The sequence below is a fragment of the Urocitellus parryii genome, chromosome 5 (assembly GCF_045843805.1).
Source record: "Urocitellus parryii isolate mUroPar1 chromosome 5, mUroPar1.hap1, whole genome shotgun sequence".
Lineage (NCBI taxonomy): Eukaryota > Metazoa > Chordata > Mammalia > Rodentia > Sciuridae > Urocitellus > Urocitellus parryii.
Genome location: NC_135535.1, coordinates 159226959 through 159242953, shown reverse-complemented (window position 1 = coordinate 159242953; position 15995 = coordinate 159226959). Strand labels below are relative to the sequence as shown.

Genomic DNA, 15995 nt, shown 5'->3' with positions numbered 1-15995 from the left:
GTGTGTGCATGTGTGTATGCGTGCGCATGTGTGTGTGTGCGTGTGTATGCATGTGCGTGTGTGTGTGCGTGTGTATGTGTGTGTGTGCGTGTGTATGCATGTGTGTGTGTGTGTGCGTGTGTGTGTGCATGTGTATGTGTGTGTGTGCGTGTATATGCATGTGCGTGTGTGTGAGTGTGTGTGTGCGTGTGTATGCATGTGCATGTGTGTATGCGTGTGCCTGTGTGTGCGTGTGTGCGTGTGTGTGCGTGTGCGTGTGTGTGTGCGTGTGTGTGTGCGTGTGTGTGTGTGTTGGAGAGAACCCAGGGCCCACCGTGGCTCTGGCCGACCCCCAGTCCCCGTCCCCCTGTGATCTCTTTGACCTTTAGCAATGCCGGCTTCGCCCCTCAGTTCTGCAGCTGGGCGCCTTCAAAGGAAGCGTGCTTTTCTGAGAAGCGGAGAGAGAGGCCCAGAAGGCTGGGCCAGGGGATGCGGCAGGGGGCCTCAGGGCTGCCAGGGCCCATCATTCCTCCGCTCCCCTCCTGCCGCTTCTCTCCCCAGTAACCTGGGGGCTGGCAGGCGCTGAATAGCCACCGGCTGGCTGACGCGCCCACCAGGCTGTTGGAACTTCCCAGGGAGAAGGTGAGCGCTGAGTGGCCTGGGGACAGTTCCACCCGCCCCTGTTCCCCCAGCTCCTCCGCCCCTGAGAGGCCTCCAAGGAGACAGGCCAGAGTGAGGCGGCAGCCCCTCTCCTCTTCCCCCCCAGTTGCCATCCCTACCCTCCTGGCTGTCCCCTCCCCCAAGGCAGGGCCAACTCTCTGCAAAGCCAGGTCCAGCTGGAGAGCCGGGGAGTGACCCGCTCCGCCAGGCCTGGCCGACGGAGGGTGCAGGCACGGCACAGCCCAGGGCCTGGTGGGCTCCCGGGGGCCTCCCCTGGACTGCTGAGGACACCTGCTCACCGAGCTCAGCCTTCTGAGGGCTGGCTCTGAGGTCAGTGCTTGGGGACCGCAGAGCAGGTCTGGGGAGGGAATGGGGGTGAGACCCCTGCTGGGGCGCCCTGGGGAGGATCTGAGGTGTGCTCAGGCCTCGGCAAGCCCTCTGGTTCTGCAGAGAGCAGACAGGGACAGTGAGGTTTTGAGGCCAAGGCCACAGAGGAGCCCTCTCTGCTCTTACAGGCCCTATTCTGTGAGACTCTGAAGGAAGGGAGAAGGTTCTAGAGTGAGTTTGCATGATGCAGCCGGAGTAGGACTTCAGTTAGAAGGGACAGCTTTCCCTGCATCCAAGACGGTCCCTGGCTTGACTTGGAGGGCCTCTTTCCTATGACCCAGCTGGCCCTTGCTGGCTGGTCAGCAGAGGGTGTGGAGAGAGCCTGGTGGCTGACCCCCCTCATGCTCTAGGGCACCACAGGAATGGCTCCGACGCTGACTACAACCCCAGTCTTGCTTTGATTGAAGCAGGCCTAAGGCCTGGAGCCTGGACCTCTGGGTGGCCTGCCGACTTCTCCCAATCTATCTGGAGGCCCTGGACGTCCGACACTAGCACTAGTAGAATCAAAGCTTCTTCCAGCTCAGACTCTCCTCTCCTTTCTCCAGCCCCCTCCCAGGCCAGCCTAGAGGGACAGCTGGGCCTGGAGGGAGACGGAGTGGGTCCACCCCACCCTCCTGCTGCTCAGACTCAAGGAAGGGCCAACCCGCACATAGTGCCCAGCCAGAGAGCCCTCCGGCTTGATGCCTGAAGGGCGGAGGCCCTGGGCAGCTAGACGGGCATCAGAGTTTCCAGGCGGGAGCTGGGAGGGGTCGTTTTCTGTCTGGAAGTGCCAGGAGGGGAGTGGAGGGGCCCGTGGGAAGTGGGGTGGGAGCTCTGGAAGCCCTCAGTCTGCTGGGCACAGGGAGCCAGAAGTTAGGTCCCGAAGCTACCGGTGAGTACCTGGGGTAGGACAGGGGCTCCAGGGCTGGAGGACTGGGTGGCCATGCTCCCCTCCCTGCTGCCTGCCGTCAGGGATTCTCCATAGCTACACGCAGAACCTGGGCAGGACGAGTCTCTCCTGCTGGGTTTTGGTGCTGGAGAATTGTCTGTCTGTCTGTCTGGTTTCTCAACCTTTCCTTCTTTCTTTTTTGGGTTCTGGGGACTGAACCTAGGGGCACTCTACCACTGAGCTACATCCCCAGCCCTTTTTATTTTTTTGAGACAGGGTCTTGCTGAATTGCCAAGGTTGGCTGTGAACTTGTGATCCCCCTGCCTCAGCCTCCCCAGCAGCTGGGGTTGCAGGTGTGGGACACTGTGCCCAGCTGAAACTTGACTCTTGAGACCTGGGTCAGACTAAGCTGCCGTGGGGAAGAGGAAGCTCTGCTCTTCTTAGCCTCAGGAAAGACTCCAGGGTTGAACAGAAACAATCAGTCATATTAGACCCTCTTTTGGACCTCCTGTCCTGTGTCTGTAGAATTCAGAGATCATAAATGCTGGCTCGTGAGCTGGATGGAGCCCATTGAGATTAGAATTGGCCAGTGGAGTGTTTCAAATATTGGAAAATCCATTTCAAAATGTTTGGAATCCAGTTTATTTGGCCTTTGTTGTCTCCCTCTTGCTTGTTTTCCTCCATGTTGCTTTAAACACATTGAATGAGTTGCCAACATTGAAACATCAGGAATATTTGTCTTAAAAAAAAAATCCAGTTTCTGGCTTCCCTTGGGAAACTGGAAGAGCCCAGTACCTGGGGCCAGATCCAGGGAGCAGGACCATAGGCCTGGGCTGGGGGGCAGCCAGTGCTTCCAGGGAGCCTGCCCACCTGTCCTCCCTGTCCATGCCTTACCTGCCAGCAGGCTCTGGAGTCATTGTTATCTGCCACCCAGCCACAGGCAACCAAAAGCTCAGTCTCTGTATCTCCACAGACACCTGCAGGGTGCCGTCCTGGGATGACCTTGAACCCTAACAGGAAGGCCTGGAAGTGCATGAGCTCTGGGCAGGTCCGGCCCACCTGGCCAATTCCTTGTGGGCTTATTTCCTACCTGTTCCTAGAGCAGCTTCAGGGGGTGGGTTGGGGTCCCAAGGGGTGGGAAGGAGACGTGGCCAGGAGTCTGGGAACTTGGTTTTGGCCTTTGCTTAGCCACTGGCTCACAAAGTGACCCTGGGCTTGGCCTTCCCCTCTCCGGGCCTTAACTTCCCTACCTGTCATGGGAACAGGTTGGACTGCATCGGACGGCAGCCACGGGAACATTCACGGAGCCAGGCAGGTGTGCGCTGGACCTGAGGGTGCGTGGTGGGCTGGGCTCCCTGTCTAAAGTGGGCAGCTGCTGGTACCAGAAAGGCCCACGGCCCAGTGTGGCCAGTGGTGAATTTCTGGAGTTTTGAGAGGAGCCAGGCTTCCAGATGTTTACGGAACCTCTGTTTCTCTTTTTCTAAAATCACAGCTAAAGTTGCTGTCAAGACCTGGTGAAGCCTGGGGCCCCTCGTCTGCAGCACCAGGGCCCCTGCCAGCTAACTTATAACCTATGACTTGCCCTGGCCACAGGACAAGCTATTGATGGACTTGGTCTTTGATTCCAAACTTTCAGGTCTAAGACTCCGGCCATTCGTGAGAATTGGTTTCTAAATGCGAAAGGCATTACCCTCTGTCTCCTCTGTGACAGATGGGCAGGGGCGAGAGGGGAAGAGGCCCCAGTTCAGGTCCACTCCACCACTTACAAACTGGTGGGACAGGCCCGGGGCCTTGCCACCTCTCTGGGCCTCACTGTCCTAACCTATCACATGGCCATCACGCTACCTGGTTTCACCAGGCCCAGCCCCCATCGATGTCCCCAGATAAGTCTCTCCCTGCCCTGAGCCTTGGGTTCCGCTGACCTGTGCTGACCTTCAGTTCCTTTCTGTTGCAGGAGACATGAGCACAGAGGGCTCCAGTCTCTCCAGCCCCAGGGCCGCCAGACCCCAGGACGCCTTCACGGCTCCTGTCACCCCTGGGACTCTCACAGGGGTGACGGACCCCCTCCCTGTGCTCATCGCCCTGGCCTGCATCTTCCTCCTGCTGGCTTCTTGTCTACTGTTCCTGATCCTCTGCAGGCCGGCTGCTCTGGACCCCCGCCACCGCAGGGCCCGCGAGTGCATGCCCCACCACCCCGAGAGCCCCAGCGAGCCCCGGCTCCAGCTTTGGAAGCGCCTAGGCTCCCTGCGCCGCTCTCTGCACAGCTTCCGGAGGGGGTGGCTCACCGCCCCTCCACGGCCACTGCCAGGCCACGACAACACCCCGGGCTGTGACTGCACGGAATCGACCAAAATGTGACAGGCGTTTCCAAACAGATGCCCCCACTATCCTCCAGCCCCGGCAGATCCTCCCGCCTGGGACTTCTGGGACGGCAAGACAGCGGCCCAAGCCACCTGGGCCCTGTGCTCACCTCCAGGGCTGCCCTGGGCGCCCAGCCAGGGTCCTTTCTCAAAGGTGGTCCCTGAACAGCACCCTCTTTTCTGCGGACCTCTTGCTGCTCTTGCTAAAAGATCCCAGGATCAAGAGGTGAGCTCTCCTGGCCATCTGTGCCCTTGGCCTGAGGCTCTGGGGGTGCAACCCGGAACTCTCTAGGGTCCCTTTCTGGTAACCAGGCACCAACCACTCCTGGAAACAGCACCCCTGCCCCCCAAGAGGAAGTTTGCCCCTGATTCCAGGGCCAAACCCAGCTCAGCCTATACCCGGGCAGGGCCCTGTCCTACCACCTGCACCATCTCGGTGCCCAAGGCAAAGGGACCCAGGGACTCCTCGTCTTGGTTTCCTGCCCTGCCAGCATCTGCCTGCTGACCCGTGGACAGCCTCAGCCTCCTGGTGATCAGACGCCTGGGTGCTGGCTGCGGGCCCTGGACCCCTGTCTTAGCAGCCCACTCAGCTGCCCAGGCTGGAACTGACCAGGAAGGGGCCGGGATGGGTGAAGAGGTTCCTGCCAGAAGCCAGGAAGAGGCTTGTCAGAGTGCAAGGGGGCTGGCCACCGTCAGCAGCTCAAGGGATGCCACCCGGGCTCTGAAGACACCGAACACAGGGAGCCGCCTTCCCTCTGATATGATACCAGACCTCCAGGACAGCCGCAGGTCCTCGGGCCTGGACCACAAAGTCCGCTGTCCATGCACCTGGCTACTGACTGACCTGCCAAAGGAATCCCGCCCAGGATGTCCTTCTTAGAACCCCATGTCCTTGGCCTCTCTTCCCAAGGCCAATGCTAATCACTTTGGTTGGACATCAGATTTGGAGCCTGGGAAGAGGGGACCTAAAATGTCCAGCCCCTGTCCCAGAGTCAGCGGGCCAGGCCCCACCCACAGTGACCCACAGTGCGGCTGGCCAGGTCTCCTTGAGGACTGAGCTCTGACTGTGCCACTTCTCAGCTCTGATCCTTCACTGGGGCCCTAATGCCCACGGGCTGTGCCCACGCCACTGTGAGCAGAGGACTCTGGGAGCTGGCTCCAGTTCATCTTTTACCCTCATCTTGACCCGAGACCACCTGGCCTCTCCAACCGGGGCGTATGCTTCCCCCCGAGGCCTGTGCAAGGCCTTTCTTAGTCCTCCAAGGGAGCTGCCCTCCTGCCTGGAGCTCCGTGCCCACCTGTCAGGGAGCCGAGAGCAGCCTCCTGTGGGCAACGGGTGGCAGTCTTGTCTGCACCTTCTCTTCTGCCAGCCTGGGAGCGCAGAGAGCCAGTCCTTGCTTTGACTCACCAGCTCTAGCGTGACCTCAAAGAGGGAGCCCAGCTTTGCAAAAACTCTTACCAGGGCCTGGGAGAAGGCACCCTAAGGCCCCGAACTTCTCCCTGCAAAGTGGGGGACATGGGGGAGCCCTATGTCACTCAAGAACTCTAGGGTGTCGGTCTGAGGACTGTTGTGTAGATAGAAACCAATTCTCGGGGCTGGGAAGTAAGGTAGGCCTCCCCCCACAGGGTCTTGTTCTTCTCTCCCTTCCTGCTTGGTCACCTCTTCCTGGTTCACTTCCCCCAGGGCCTCTCCGAGACACCCCGGGCTGACTCAGTAGTGGGTCCAGCACCCCCAGGGTCCCCTGGTCAGCAGGCTCTGCTCTTGTGTTCTCTTCCTGGGGGTCGGGGAGGTTGCCTGGAGGCCTGAGGGAGTATCCTGGGGTGGGAGGAGGCTCTCAAAGCTCTGGCTGTGCCCCTAAGTGGGCAGGCGGCAGGTCCTGGGAGGCCTCTCAGGTACCACCGGGGGAGGCTCACAGCTTCAGGTGCAGGGCTCTGCAAGTCTGCACCCGCTGAGGCCCGAGCAGGGAAATCCTTCTCCTTCCTCCTTCCAGAACCCGCCCCAGGCCTTGTAAGTCCCGGGGCTTCCTATCTCCCTGTTCCTTCGTCTCCTTTCCTGTCTCCTCCTGTCTCCTGCTCCTCGTGGGGGACCTGGGCACACTCCCAGCTCCCCCTTCCTCCCATCCCAGCACAGGAACCTGCCTGGCGGGCAGGCCCAGCTTTGCAGTGTTTGGCTGCCCCTCTGAGTGCAGCTGGAAAGCCCCGAGTGGTGAAGGGAGCCATTCTTCCCGCCCTCTCCCGGCAACGAGGCCTCAGGGCTGCGGAGGCGGGTCCTGCCGTTCCTTGGAGCCTCTTAGCCGCCACCCTACTCTGGGCCCAAAGAGCCCTTTCTTCTTCAGTTGTCTGTGTCCCAAGAGGGGAGCTGGGCCAAGGGCTGTGAAAGCCTCTCTGTTCTGGCCTCCGGGCCCTGGCTCTCTCTCCTCAGCTCCCTTCTGGGAAAGTGTGACCTCTGTGTCCCCTCTCCACTCTGAAAGGCCCTTTGGGGTGGGGTGGGGTGCAGAGGAGCTAGGAGAGGGAGGCCAAGGCCTTTCTGTTTGCTGGGGAGCCAGGGCCCTGTCCCAGGTCCTCCTCAGGACCTCTCCTATTTCCATGCCCCCATGCCATAATGCCACTGAGTAGTGCCCTCAGAGCCGAGGGTGGCCCTGCTCCCAGCCCGCCTGACCAGGGGGTCCCGGGCCACCTGCCTGCACGATGCTGTGGCCCTCGGGGATGTCCTCGGGGACGCTGGCCTCGTAGCTGCTCTGCAGAAAGATGGGCCGGTTGTCGTTCACGTCCAGGACGGTGACAAACACGGTGGCCGTGCCAGTGCGCCGCTTGCCTACGGGGCCGTTGTCTGTGGGAGTTTTAGGAGGACAGTCAGTGGCTTCCTGAGGGGCAGGCTTCCTGGGCCCATGCACACTCCTGGGCTCCAGCCAGACCCCCGCCCTGTTCTGCCCCACGGGCCGGGTGTTTGCAATGGTGACTCTTTCCCTTCCCACAATGACACCAACAGCACACAGAAACAGGACCATGCACTGGGCACTGTTCTCACTCAGTCCTCACCCATTTCACAGAGAAGGCAACTGAGGCACCCAGCAGCTGAAATGGCCCAATGCCTGGGGACCTGCAAATGCTAATTTTTTTTTTGGAAAAAGGGTCTTTGAAGATATAATTAAGTTAAGGATCTTGAGAAGAGATCATCCCGGACCTTCAGGTGGGACCTAGACCCAACAATAAGCGTCTTTATGGGAGAGACATGCTGGGGGGGGTGCACGCCTGTCTGTAGGGCCAGCACTTGAGGGTCTGAGGAGGAGGACTGCAAGTTTAAGGCCAGCCTGGGCAACTGAGTCCCACCCTGTCTCAAAAAAGAAAAGGGAGAAGGCAGAAGGAGACTTGAGACAGGGAGAAGGTCACGTGGAGATGAAGCCACCAGCCAAGGAGCACCCACAGCCATGGGAAACCGGGCGTCGGGGAAGGGTTCTCCCCTAGAGCCCGTGGAGGGACTGCGGCCCTGCTGACCCCTCCTTGTGAGCTTCCAGACCCAGGAGAGATACATTCTGGTGTTTTAAGCCACCAAATCTGTGATGCAAATGGAGGACACAGACACAGGCTGTGAGATGGCAAAGCCAGCAGCTGGGGGTGAGGAACAGGGAGGGAGCTGTCCTCTGCTCCTGTCCATCGATGATGGGCAGAATGTGGGCCCAGGGACACCCACGCCCACAATTTCTCAAAAGAAATGGAATATTTGAACTCTTAACAAGAGCTGTCACTGCTATTAAAACCCTGGGGCTCAGAGACGTGCCGCAGGGCAGATCTGGCTGGGGGTGGGGGGGCTCTGCACTCAGGGCTCCTAAACCCAAGGTGTCCATCGGGGACTCTGCAGAACCCTCCCAGCCTGGGGTGGGTGAGGGTGGAAGTCTTGGCCCTGCCCAGGACAGCTGTTGGGTTGTCCTCCCTGGAGGAAGGAGCTGTGCCCAATGTTTGTGACCAGACCAGGGTGGTCACCCCAGGGAGAGGCGTGGCAGCTGGAGTTGGCTGGGAACCAAGGGTGACTCTGCTTCTTCCCCAGGCTAGTGGCCACATGCCGGATGCAGTCACCTCCCCAGGCAGATCCTCTTACCTCCCAAGCTCTTCCCCAGCCTAGCCTCCTGCCACCCCGAGGGGCCTGCTCACTTGCCCTGGCTGGGGACGCTGAGCTGGGAGGCCACCCAGAATGTTGGAGCCTGAGCCCTTTCCTCCTGCTAGCTGATGCCCGAAGCTGCGGCTGGACTCAGAGGGGATGAGGGGTCTTCAAGGGTGGGGTGGCCTCCCCAGGGTGGGCAGAAACAGGACGGGGGTGTCCAGGCAGGTTGGACTGGGGATGAACTGAGCTGGAAAGAGTGAGTCAGACAGCTCATCCCGCCCCCTACCCTCCAGGGCCTTGAAAGGCTCCCAGCTGCCTGAGTTGCTGAGCGCCTCACTGTTGCTGACGCTGGCTTTGAACTAGCGATCCTCCTGCCTCAGCCTCCCAAGCCGCTGGGATTACAGTTGTGCACCTCGGCACCTGGCAAACCGAGAGCTTTCTGATCTCGGTCTTCTCTCTCGAGTGTAGGCGAACCTTGGGAAAACTGCTTCTCTCTCTCTCTCTCTCTCTCTCTCTCTCTCTCTCTCTCTCTCTCACCAGGCCCTGAGTGTTCCTCTGAGAGGACCGTCCCCCACTCTCTGACTCTGAGGCCTGGGATTCCGGGCAGGAGGCTCTGCCCCAGCTCCAGGCATGGGCCCGGGGCTTAGGCCTAACCAACCCACGCACCTCAGTCCCCTGGTCACAACAAAGGCTCAGTGACGGCCCTGGGACAGTGGAACTAATCCAAGCTAATCTGCGGCTTCTGCTGGGACCCTGTGTAAGAAGCAAGGTCTGTCTGCCCTGCCTGCGCGTGAACCTGAGAGGGTGGAAAGGCGGGGTGGGTGGGTGGGGCTGCTGCAATGATTTGCCGCCACCAGGTGATGCAGGGCAGGAAGAGCCAGCCAACGTGGATCCCCAGGCCAGATGGTACCACCTGGGCCTGAATCCAGTCGCACCTCCTGCGAGGTCTCCGTGGACTGGTTCTGGGAGCCCACAGAGCTGAGGTCAGCTTATTCTATTTTTAAACGTGCCATCCAGAGAGTCCGACCTGGCTCCAGGGCATCTCAGAAGCCCTCTTCGGCCTCGCCCACTCCCTGTTCCTGCCACCCATGTGCCCGATGCGCCTGCGCCCTCCCTTCTCCCTTCCCACTCTCTTTGGCCTGGCGCTGCAGTGAGGGTCTCCCTGCTGGCCTCTGCTGGCTCCCAGGAAGCCCCTGCCTTAGCATCCTAAGCTTCACATACAGCCCGGAGCATGAGCCTCTGCCGCAAGTGGCACTTTGTTCACTGGCCTCAGGGCAGAGTCCCTCCTTTGGCTCCACGCCTGGCCCCTGGAAGCCTCCATGTGAACTCTGCCCCGTGAGGCCGTGTTGGTGGTGTGTGTGTGTGGCCCAGATGGCACGTACCGATGGCCTCCAGGACAAGTGTGTATGCGGCAGTGGTCTCGCGGTCCAGCCCCACCACCGTCCTCACAAAGGCATCGCGGTAGCCCACGCTGAACTTCCCGTCCACGTTTCCCTCTGTGGATAGAAGAGAAGGAAGCTTCCGGTTGGTACCAGAGCTCCAGGACCAGGCAAAGGGAGCTGCCCCCCAAGTCTCTGCTACATGCCTGGGGTGGCCCAGGAGGGAGTGCCATGCTCAGGTTAGCCCTCCCCAGGGGCTGTGATGAGGGCACAGCTGCATGGGCCAGGTTCCTGGACATAGGGGCAAAACATTTATTGAGCACCTACTACATCCTGGCCATTCCACGTTGATGGGTTCATTTAACCTCCATTTGACAGAGAGGAGAAATGGGTCCTTTTCTGAGGTCATGACATGCTGCCCCTTCTCCACTCTGCCCCCTGCCTCCCTGCATAAGTGGCTGAGCAGTTAACTTGAGTGGGAACTTTGAAATGTGGCCCAGGACTTTGGGCTTAGCTGAGCGTTGCTCAGGCCCTGGATCTCCAGTGCTAGCAGGGCACAGCTGAGATCCAGTCTGTATGGAGGCACCAGTGTGTGAAGAGCAGAGCGGGTGGACAGAGACAGTCTTCCTGAGTTCCAGGACAGGTGGGAAGTGTGAGGGTCTCTTCTCTGTGGTTGCACAGGGCTGGGGACCACATGGGAACCCCTCCCCTGTGAGCTGCAGGCAGTGTGGCGCTCTGGGCAGCAGAGGGCGCCACGGTACTAGGTTTGGGGAGAGCTGGGACCAGGACTCTGCAGAGGTGCTGAGGATCTGGAAGGGCTCTCAGCAGGCCAGAATCCGCCCCTTGAGTCCCGGGAATGCGTCTTGGGGGCTGCCAAGAACTCCCTTGTCCTTGCTGGTTTGCCCCTGGAAGTGTCCTGGCCCCACTCCTCCAGCACTGCCCAGTGTGTGAAGTACCATCTGTAAGGACACATCTGGCTTCCAGCAGGGACAGGAAGAACGAAGGAATAATTAGTGTCGGTGACTGAGTCCTGGTGCTGACTGCCACGAGCAGGCTCTGGGTACCTTTCCTGGGTCAGTCCTGAGGACCAGGCTGGAGGTCGCCCCGTCGGGTAGGGAAGCGAGTGGCTGCAGCGACCCTGGACGGGCTGTGAGCCCCGGAGTCCGAGCTCCAGGGCAGAGGAGTCAGGGAGCCGGAGTGTGCACTGCACACGTGTGCAAGCGCGCATAGTAGGCATGTGCTTGGGTGTGCGTGATGTGGCTGCGCGTGATGTGGCTGTGGGCCAGTCGTGAGCAGAGAGGGGACAGCCCCGTAGAGGGGCCGCTGGAGGGCTGAGGGCTGAGGGCTGCCGACTCTCCCCACCCCCACGTGTCCTGGCACCTCTCGGGTGAAGGGTGCCCAGAAGGATGCCCAGCCCAGGGAAGGACCGCCATCCTGTCCATCCTGCCACCGCGGCAGACGCGGCTAATCCATCATGGCTCGTGTTCCTGGTCGCGACAGGACAGGGTCCCATCATCTTTGGCCACAGCTGTCCAGGGGGTAGCTGGTCACCATTTTAAAGCTAAATCAACCTCCCAAGCCGGCTGCCTCTAAGCAAATGGGCGTTCTCCGTGTGGGTGAGGGGTCCCCGGGAAGGACAGGCCAGTGCCCCCAGTCACTCTTCCTCACCCTGACTTGGGGTGCAGGGGGAAGCCAGCCAGTCCTCCCTCCCCTGTGTCACCCCTTGACAGGTTCAGGAGGTCCCCAGGGAGCCCGACCAGAGTGATGGAGCTGCACACCCTCCATGACGCAGGGGCAAGAACCGAGCCCCGAGCCCCGAGCCCCGAGCCCCGAGCCCCGAGCCCGCCGCTCCAGCCGCAGGCCGCCCACCTGTGATGAAGTAGCTGAGCTCGGCGTTGAGGCCCACGTCGTTGTCGGTGCAGTTCAGCCAGACCACCCGGAACTCCCGGGGCACGTCCTCGGACACCGACACATTGTACACGGCCGGGGAGAAGGTGGGCGTCTCGTCATTCACATCCAGCACTGGGGACACGGGGACACGGGGACACGAGCTAGGCCCGGCTCCAGAGACTCATGCCCCGCACCCAGCAGGAATGGGATTTGCAAGGGAGCCACCAGCCTTGAGTGGCGCTTGTGCCAACGCCTGCTGGTCATGAGCCCCGGGCCTCCTGTGCCTGCTGGGCCAGAGCGGAGCTGACCAGAGCTCCCTCATGGCCCTGCCTCTGGGCTGATTGCTGCTCATACTGTCAAAGGGAGGAGAGAAAATTCCAGAATCTCTCTGGACCGTGCCTAACAATGACAGCAGAGATCACAGTGACAATCACAGGGACGGGGTAGGCTCTTCCACACACTAAGTGCCATCCTCACAGGACCCCACGCAGGCCACCGGGCATCCCTAGGAGGCGGGCACCCTCGGGCACAGCCCCAAGCTGGGGATACAGAAGCTCAGAGCCAAGGGACTGGTCTAAAGTCCCAGGGACAGAATGGAGGGGCCGGGCTCTTGGGGAGGCCTGGGGTGTGAAGGACTAAAGATTTCCCCCAGCTCCACGTGCCGGGCCTCTCTTCCTGAGGCTGACGGGCTTGGGGTGACCTTCACAGGGAAACGGCCCCACCATATGGGCTACCCCCTGTGGTACCTGCAGGAACAGTAATGGGCTCATGGGACGCTGTGGCCTCTGCTGAGCCCTGGGGAGAGGCCCTCTGGGTCCTCTCCCTGTTAGTCGTGGTAAAGAAGCCCGTCTTTGACCTGGCACCGGGCGCCCAGGGACAAGCCGTGGGTCGACAGGACAGAGATGTGGCCTCCGTCCTGGGTCCTGAGTGGGGGCCAGCAGGCGTGCCTACGCTGAGCTCCCTCCCCCACACAGCTGCCCTCCCCCACGCCTGTGCAGCCACAGGAGCCAGGTGGGACGGGACGGGCTGAGGGGACGGGTCTCCGTCCAGTCTAAGCTCGGCACCTGTTTCCCTGGAGTCACTCCTGGCCCGTGGCCATGACTCACGTCTGTGTCCCCACCTTGTCTGGATAAATAAAGGCACATCCCAAGCAGATGAGGATGTCCTCCACCCGGGCCCTGCCCCAGGTGTGGGGGGCCCTGAGGATCAGCTCCGAGGGACAATCTTGGGGAACCGGGGATGTGGCTGCCTTCTCCCAGGTCGGGGAGACCCTTCACTCTCCAGGGAGACTCTGGCCTCCCAAGACAGAGGCTCCCTCCACAGCCCCGGCCCTCCCCTGCCTGCTCCCCCCAGGGGGTCCCAGGGCCGGCTCCGACCTCCCTGTGTCTCCTGGGGTCAGAGACCAGGAGGGGTGGGGGGACCTGGGCAGGGACTGGGGCCCTGATGGCAGTGGCCAGGTGGGGACAGGCTTTGCTGGCATCCTTAGCATGGCAGAGACGGGCAAGCTGTGAGGTGCTGAAGGGTCCAGCTGGGCAGGGTGCCCGTGGCCAGTGAGCACCGTGGTGAGGATGGGCTCCCAGCCCACCAGGTGCCCCCGCCCCCGCGAGGCTGGCCTCCTCACCACGGACGGTGAGAGTGCTGGTGGAGCTCTTGGTGGGCGTGCCCGCGTCGCTGGCCACCACCCGCAGCTGGTACTCGGCGATGCGCTCGCGGTCCAGCTCGGCGGTGGTGATCACCACGCCGCTGCTGCTGTTGATGAGGAAGTCCATGCGGGGCATGCCCACCTGCATGCGGTAGGACACCAGCCCGTTCAGGCCCTCGTCCAGGTCAACGGCCACCACCTGAGGGGGGAGACAGGCTGCGTGAGGTGCCAGGCCACTGCCCCATGTGCCTCCTGGAGGCTTTCTAAGGACAGCTTGTGAGAGCAGACAGAGGTCCAGGTGGGCTGCCGTCCAGAAGCACTGGGTGAGGCTGCAGGTGGGCAGGGAAGGGACTTCCTGGAACTTTCTAGGACTTCCCCTGAGGAAGTCCTCCCAGGTTCCTTCCAGCGGGCCCTGGGTTCCCCAAACTCTCCACTGGCCCAGAAATCTCCCCTCATCCTCCAGCCTGTGATGCTGGCTTGCAGCAGTTGGCCAGTTCAAAGACCCTTCAACAGATGAATGAATGGAATACTACTCAGCCATAAAGAAGACTGAAATTATGGCATTTTCCAGGGAACAGATGGATCTGGAGGCTATCATGCTAAGTGAAATAAGCCAGTCCCCCCAAACCAAAGGCCAAATGTTCTCCCTGATACGCAGATGCTAACACACAACAAGAGGGGCAGAGAATAGAAGTTCAGTGGATTAGATAAAGGGGAATGAAGGGAAGGGAGGGGTGTGGGAAAGACAGTGGAATGAGTCGGACACAACCTTCCTGTGTTCATGCATGAACACACGACAGTAAACTCCACACCATGGACACCCTCAAGAATGAGATCCTCCTTAGACTAAGCTGTGCTGCATGTGTGTGTAACATGTCAAACGCACTCTACTATATCTAAAAAGAACAAATAAAAAAGAAATCTCGATTGCTGAGCCCCTAGATGGGGCCAGGGGACCACACAGCTCACCCCAGAACCCCCTCCCCCGGGTGAAGAGTCTCTGAGCCACACCCTGCCAGCTTCCCCAAGGGGTCCTCCTTATTCTGAGCCGCTTCTCAGGGGTGCGCTGGTGGGCATCTCCTTCCCTGCTGTCTGCGAGCCCCGAGAGCAGGGTTTGGGGCTTCGCCCACTCTCTCACCCCCCAGCCCTCCTGATCTGTCTGGGGACCGCTCCCTGGGGACTGGCTGTGGCTCCCTGGGTGGAGGCTCCCCCTGCTGGGGGCCCGGGGAGAGCGCTCTGCTGAGAGACTCAGTCTCTTACAGGGGGAGAAACTGAGGCCCAGCAGCCAGCGGGCACTGCCCACTCTGGGATCCTGGCAAGCGACTCTCCCCTCTTTGAATGGGGACAGGTCAACCTGATCCCACAATCTCTCACATACGAACTACGATGGACACGACACCACGGTCACTGTGTATCTCCTGCAGCTTGCTTGACACCCACGTCTGGTTGAATGGCCGTAGCATGGCCAGGCAGGTAAGGTACTACTGATATCTCCAATTCCAAGCCAGGGGGCTGAGACTCGGAGAGGTTAAGTAGTGTGCTCCAAGTCACACAGCACATGGGTAGTGGAATTGGGACCCACACCCTTGGTGATGGGCCTTCCAAGTCCACGTGTTTTGTTTTGCAGTAAGTACTTGGGGCGAATGGACCCCAGGGCCTTGCACACTCTAGGCAAGTGTCTGCGGCTGACCAACAACACCCCAGCCCCAAGCCTTTGTTAACTAGGAGGACCTTCTGGAATTTCTAAATGGCTCCTGTTGGGGTATCATCTCCCCTGAACTGGCACCTTCAGGGCCTCCCTGACTAGAAGGAATGAGGCAGGAGGCAGAGGGGCCGTGTCGAGGATGGGCCCATCTCTCCGGGGCCACAGAGTCTTGAGTGAGTTTCTTTAAAACCTCCTGCAAATCAGGTGAGGTCAGAGCTGGAGGCTGGACGCAGGCTCAGGCCTTCCCTGGGCTCTGGATCCGCCCTGTGGGCCAGCCCTCCGCCAGGCCTGGAGAGGGCCTCTGGCTTGGCTTCCAGCATCTGACCACTGCCTCCCTCCCTCCCTCTCCGCCTCTGTGCCTCCCTGTCCTGCTGGGTGCCACCCCCCCCGCCCCCCCCCCGCCTGTCCATCAAGACGGGCTCAGGCCCTCTTCCCCCGGGACCCGCCCAGACCTGGTGGGCCACCACCAGTCCCTCCATCTCTCCTGCCTGGCGTGGCTTGCACACCGTCTGGGGGTCTTGTTTGGCAACCCTGCCCCCCTGTGCAAAGTGCACCCCCGGCCACCCGTCGACTGTCAGGGACAAGGTGAGGGACTCACCTGATAGACGGAGACACCCGTAGGGGTGCCCTCCAGCACCTCAGCCACGAAGGGCAGGTTCTGGAAGGTGGGGTCGTTGTCATTGAGATCCAGGAGGTTCACAAACACTGTGGCACTGCTGGTGGCCCTCAGAGGGGGTCTGCCACCTGCAGCACAGGGGAGGGAGGGCCCAGGGAAGAGGGGCGGGGAGGGGGCAGGGTCAGGGTCCTGTCCAGCCCCTCCCCAGGCAGCCTGGGCCCTCCCCCTCCCCAGCCCCTCCCTGGGTGCTCTGGGGGTCCAGCTGGACAGAGGTGTCACTCTCCTCCTGGTGACCAGGCACAGCCCTTGGCCAGGCCCCAGTCTCCCGAGGACCCATCCCAGGGGTCTCCCCAGGCCCCAGGGTTGAGGGCCACGGCCCCCATGAGGGGCTCTGAGGGTGGGTGGGGATC

The 15995-nt window shown here is 61.0% G+C and overlaps 2 protein-coding genes across 2 annotated transcripts in view; one reads left to right on the top strand and one right to left on the bottom strand.

Annotated features, from left to right (window-relative positions):
• The window catches only part of Cdh23 (cadherin related 23), a 338545-nt gene that overhangs the window by 81859 nt on the left and 240691 nt on the right, over window positions 1–15995 (bottom strand). The window contains exons 23-27 of the mRNA XM_026405783.2: window positions 15568–15713; window positions 13244–13463; window positions 11602–11754; window positions 9736–9849; window positions 6936–7084 (exon numbers count right to left, since the gene is read on the bottom strand). Coding sequence (XP_026261568.2) covers window positions 6936–7084; window positions 9736–9849; window positions 11602–11754; window positions 13244–13463; window positions 15568–15713 — 782 coding nt within the window. The remainder of the gene's footprint in view (window positions 1–6935; window positions 7085–9735; window positions 9850–11601; window positions 11755–13243; window positions 13464–15567; window positions 15714–15995) is intronic.
• C5H10orf105 (chromosome 5 C10orf105 homolog) lies at window positions 3854–4299 on the top strand. The gene has a single exon (XM_026405787.2). The coding sequence runs from the start codon at window positions 3854–3856 to the stop codon at window positions 4250–4252; it is 399 nt and encodes a 132-aa protein (XP_026261572.2). The 3' UTR covers window positions 4253–4299.

Excerpts from the sequence above, each read along its gene's own strand:
- C5H10orf105 (XM_026405787.2), top strand. The coding sequence starts at position 3,854 with ATGAGCACAGAGGGCTCCAGTCTCTCCAGCCCCAGGGCCGCCAGACCC.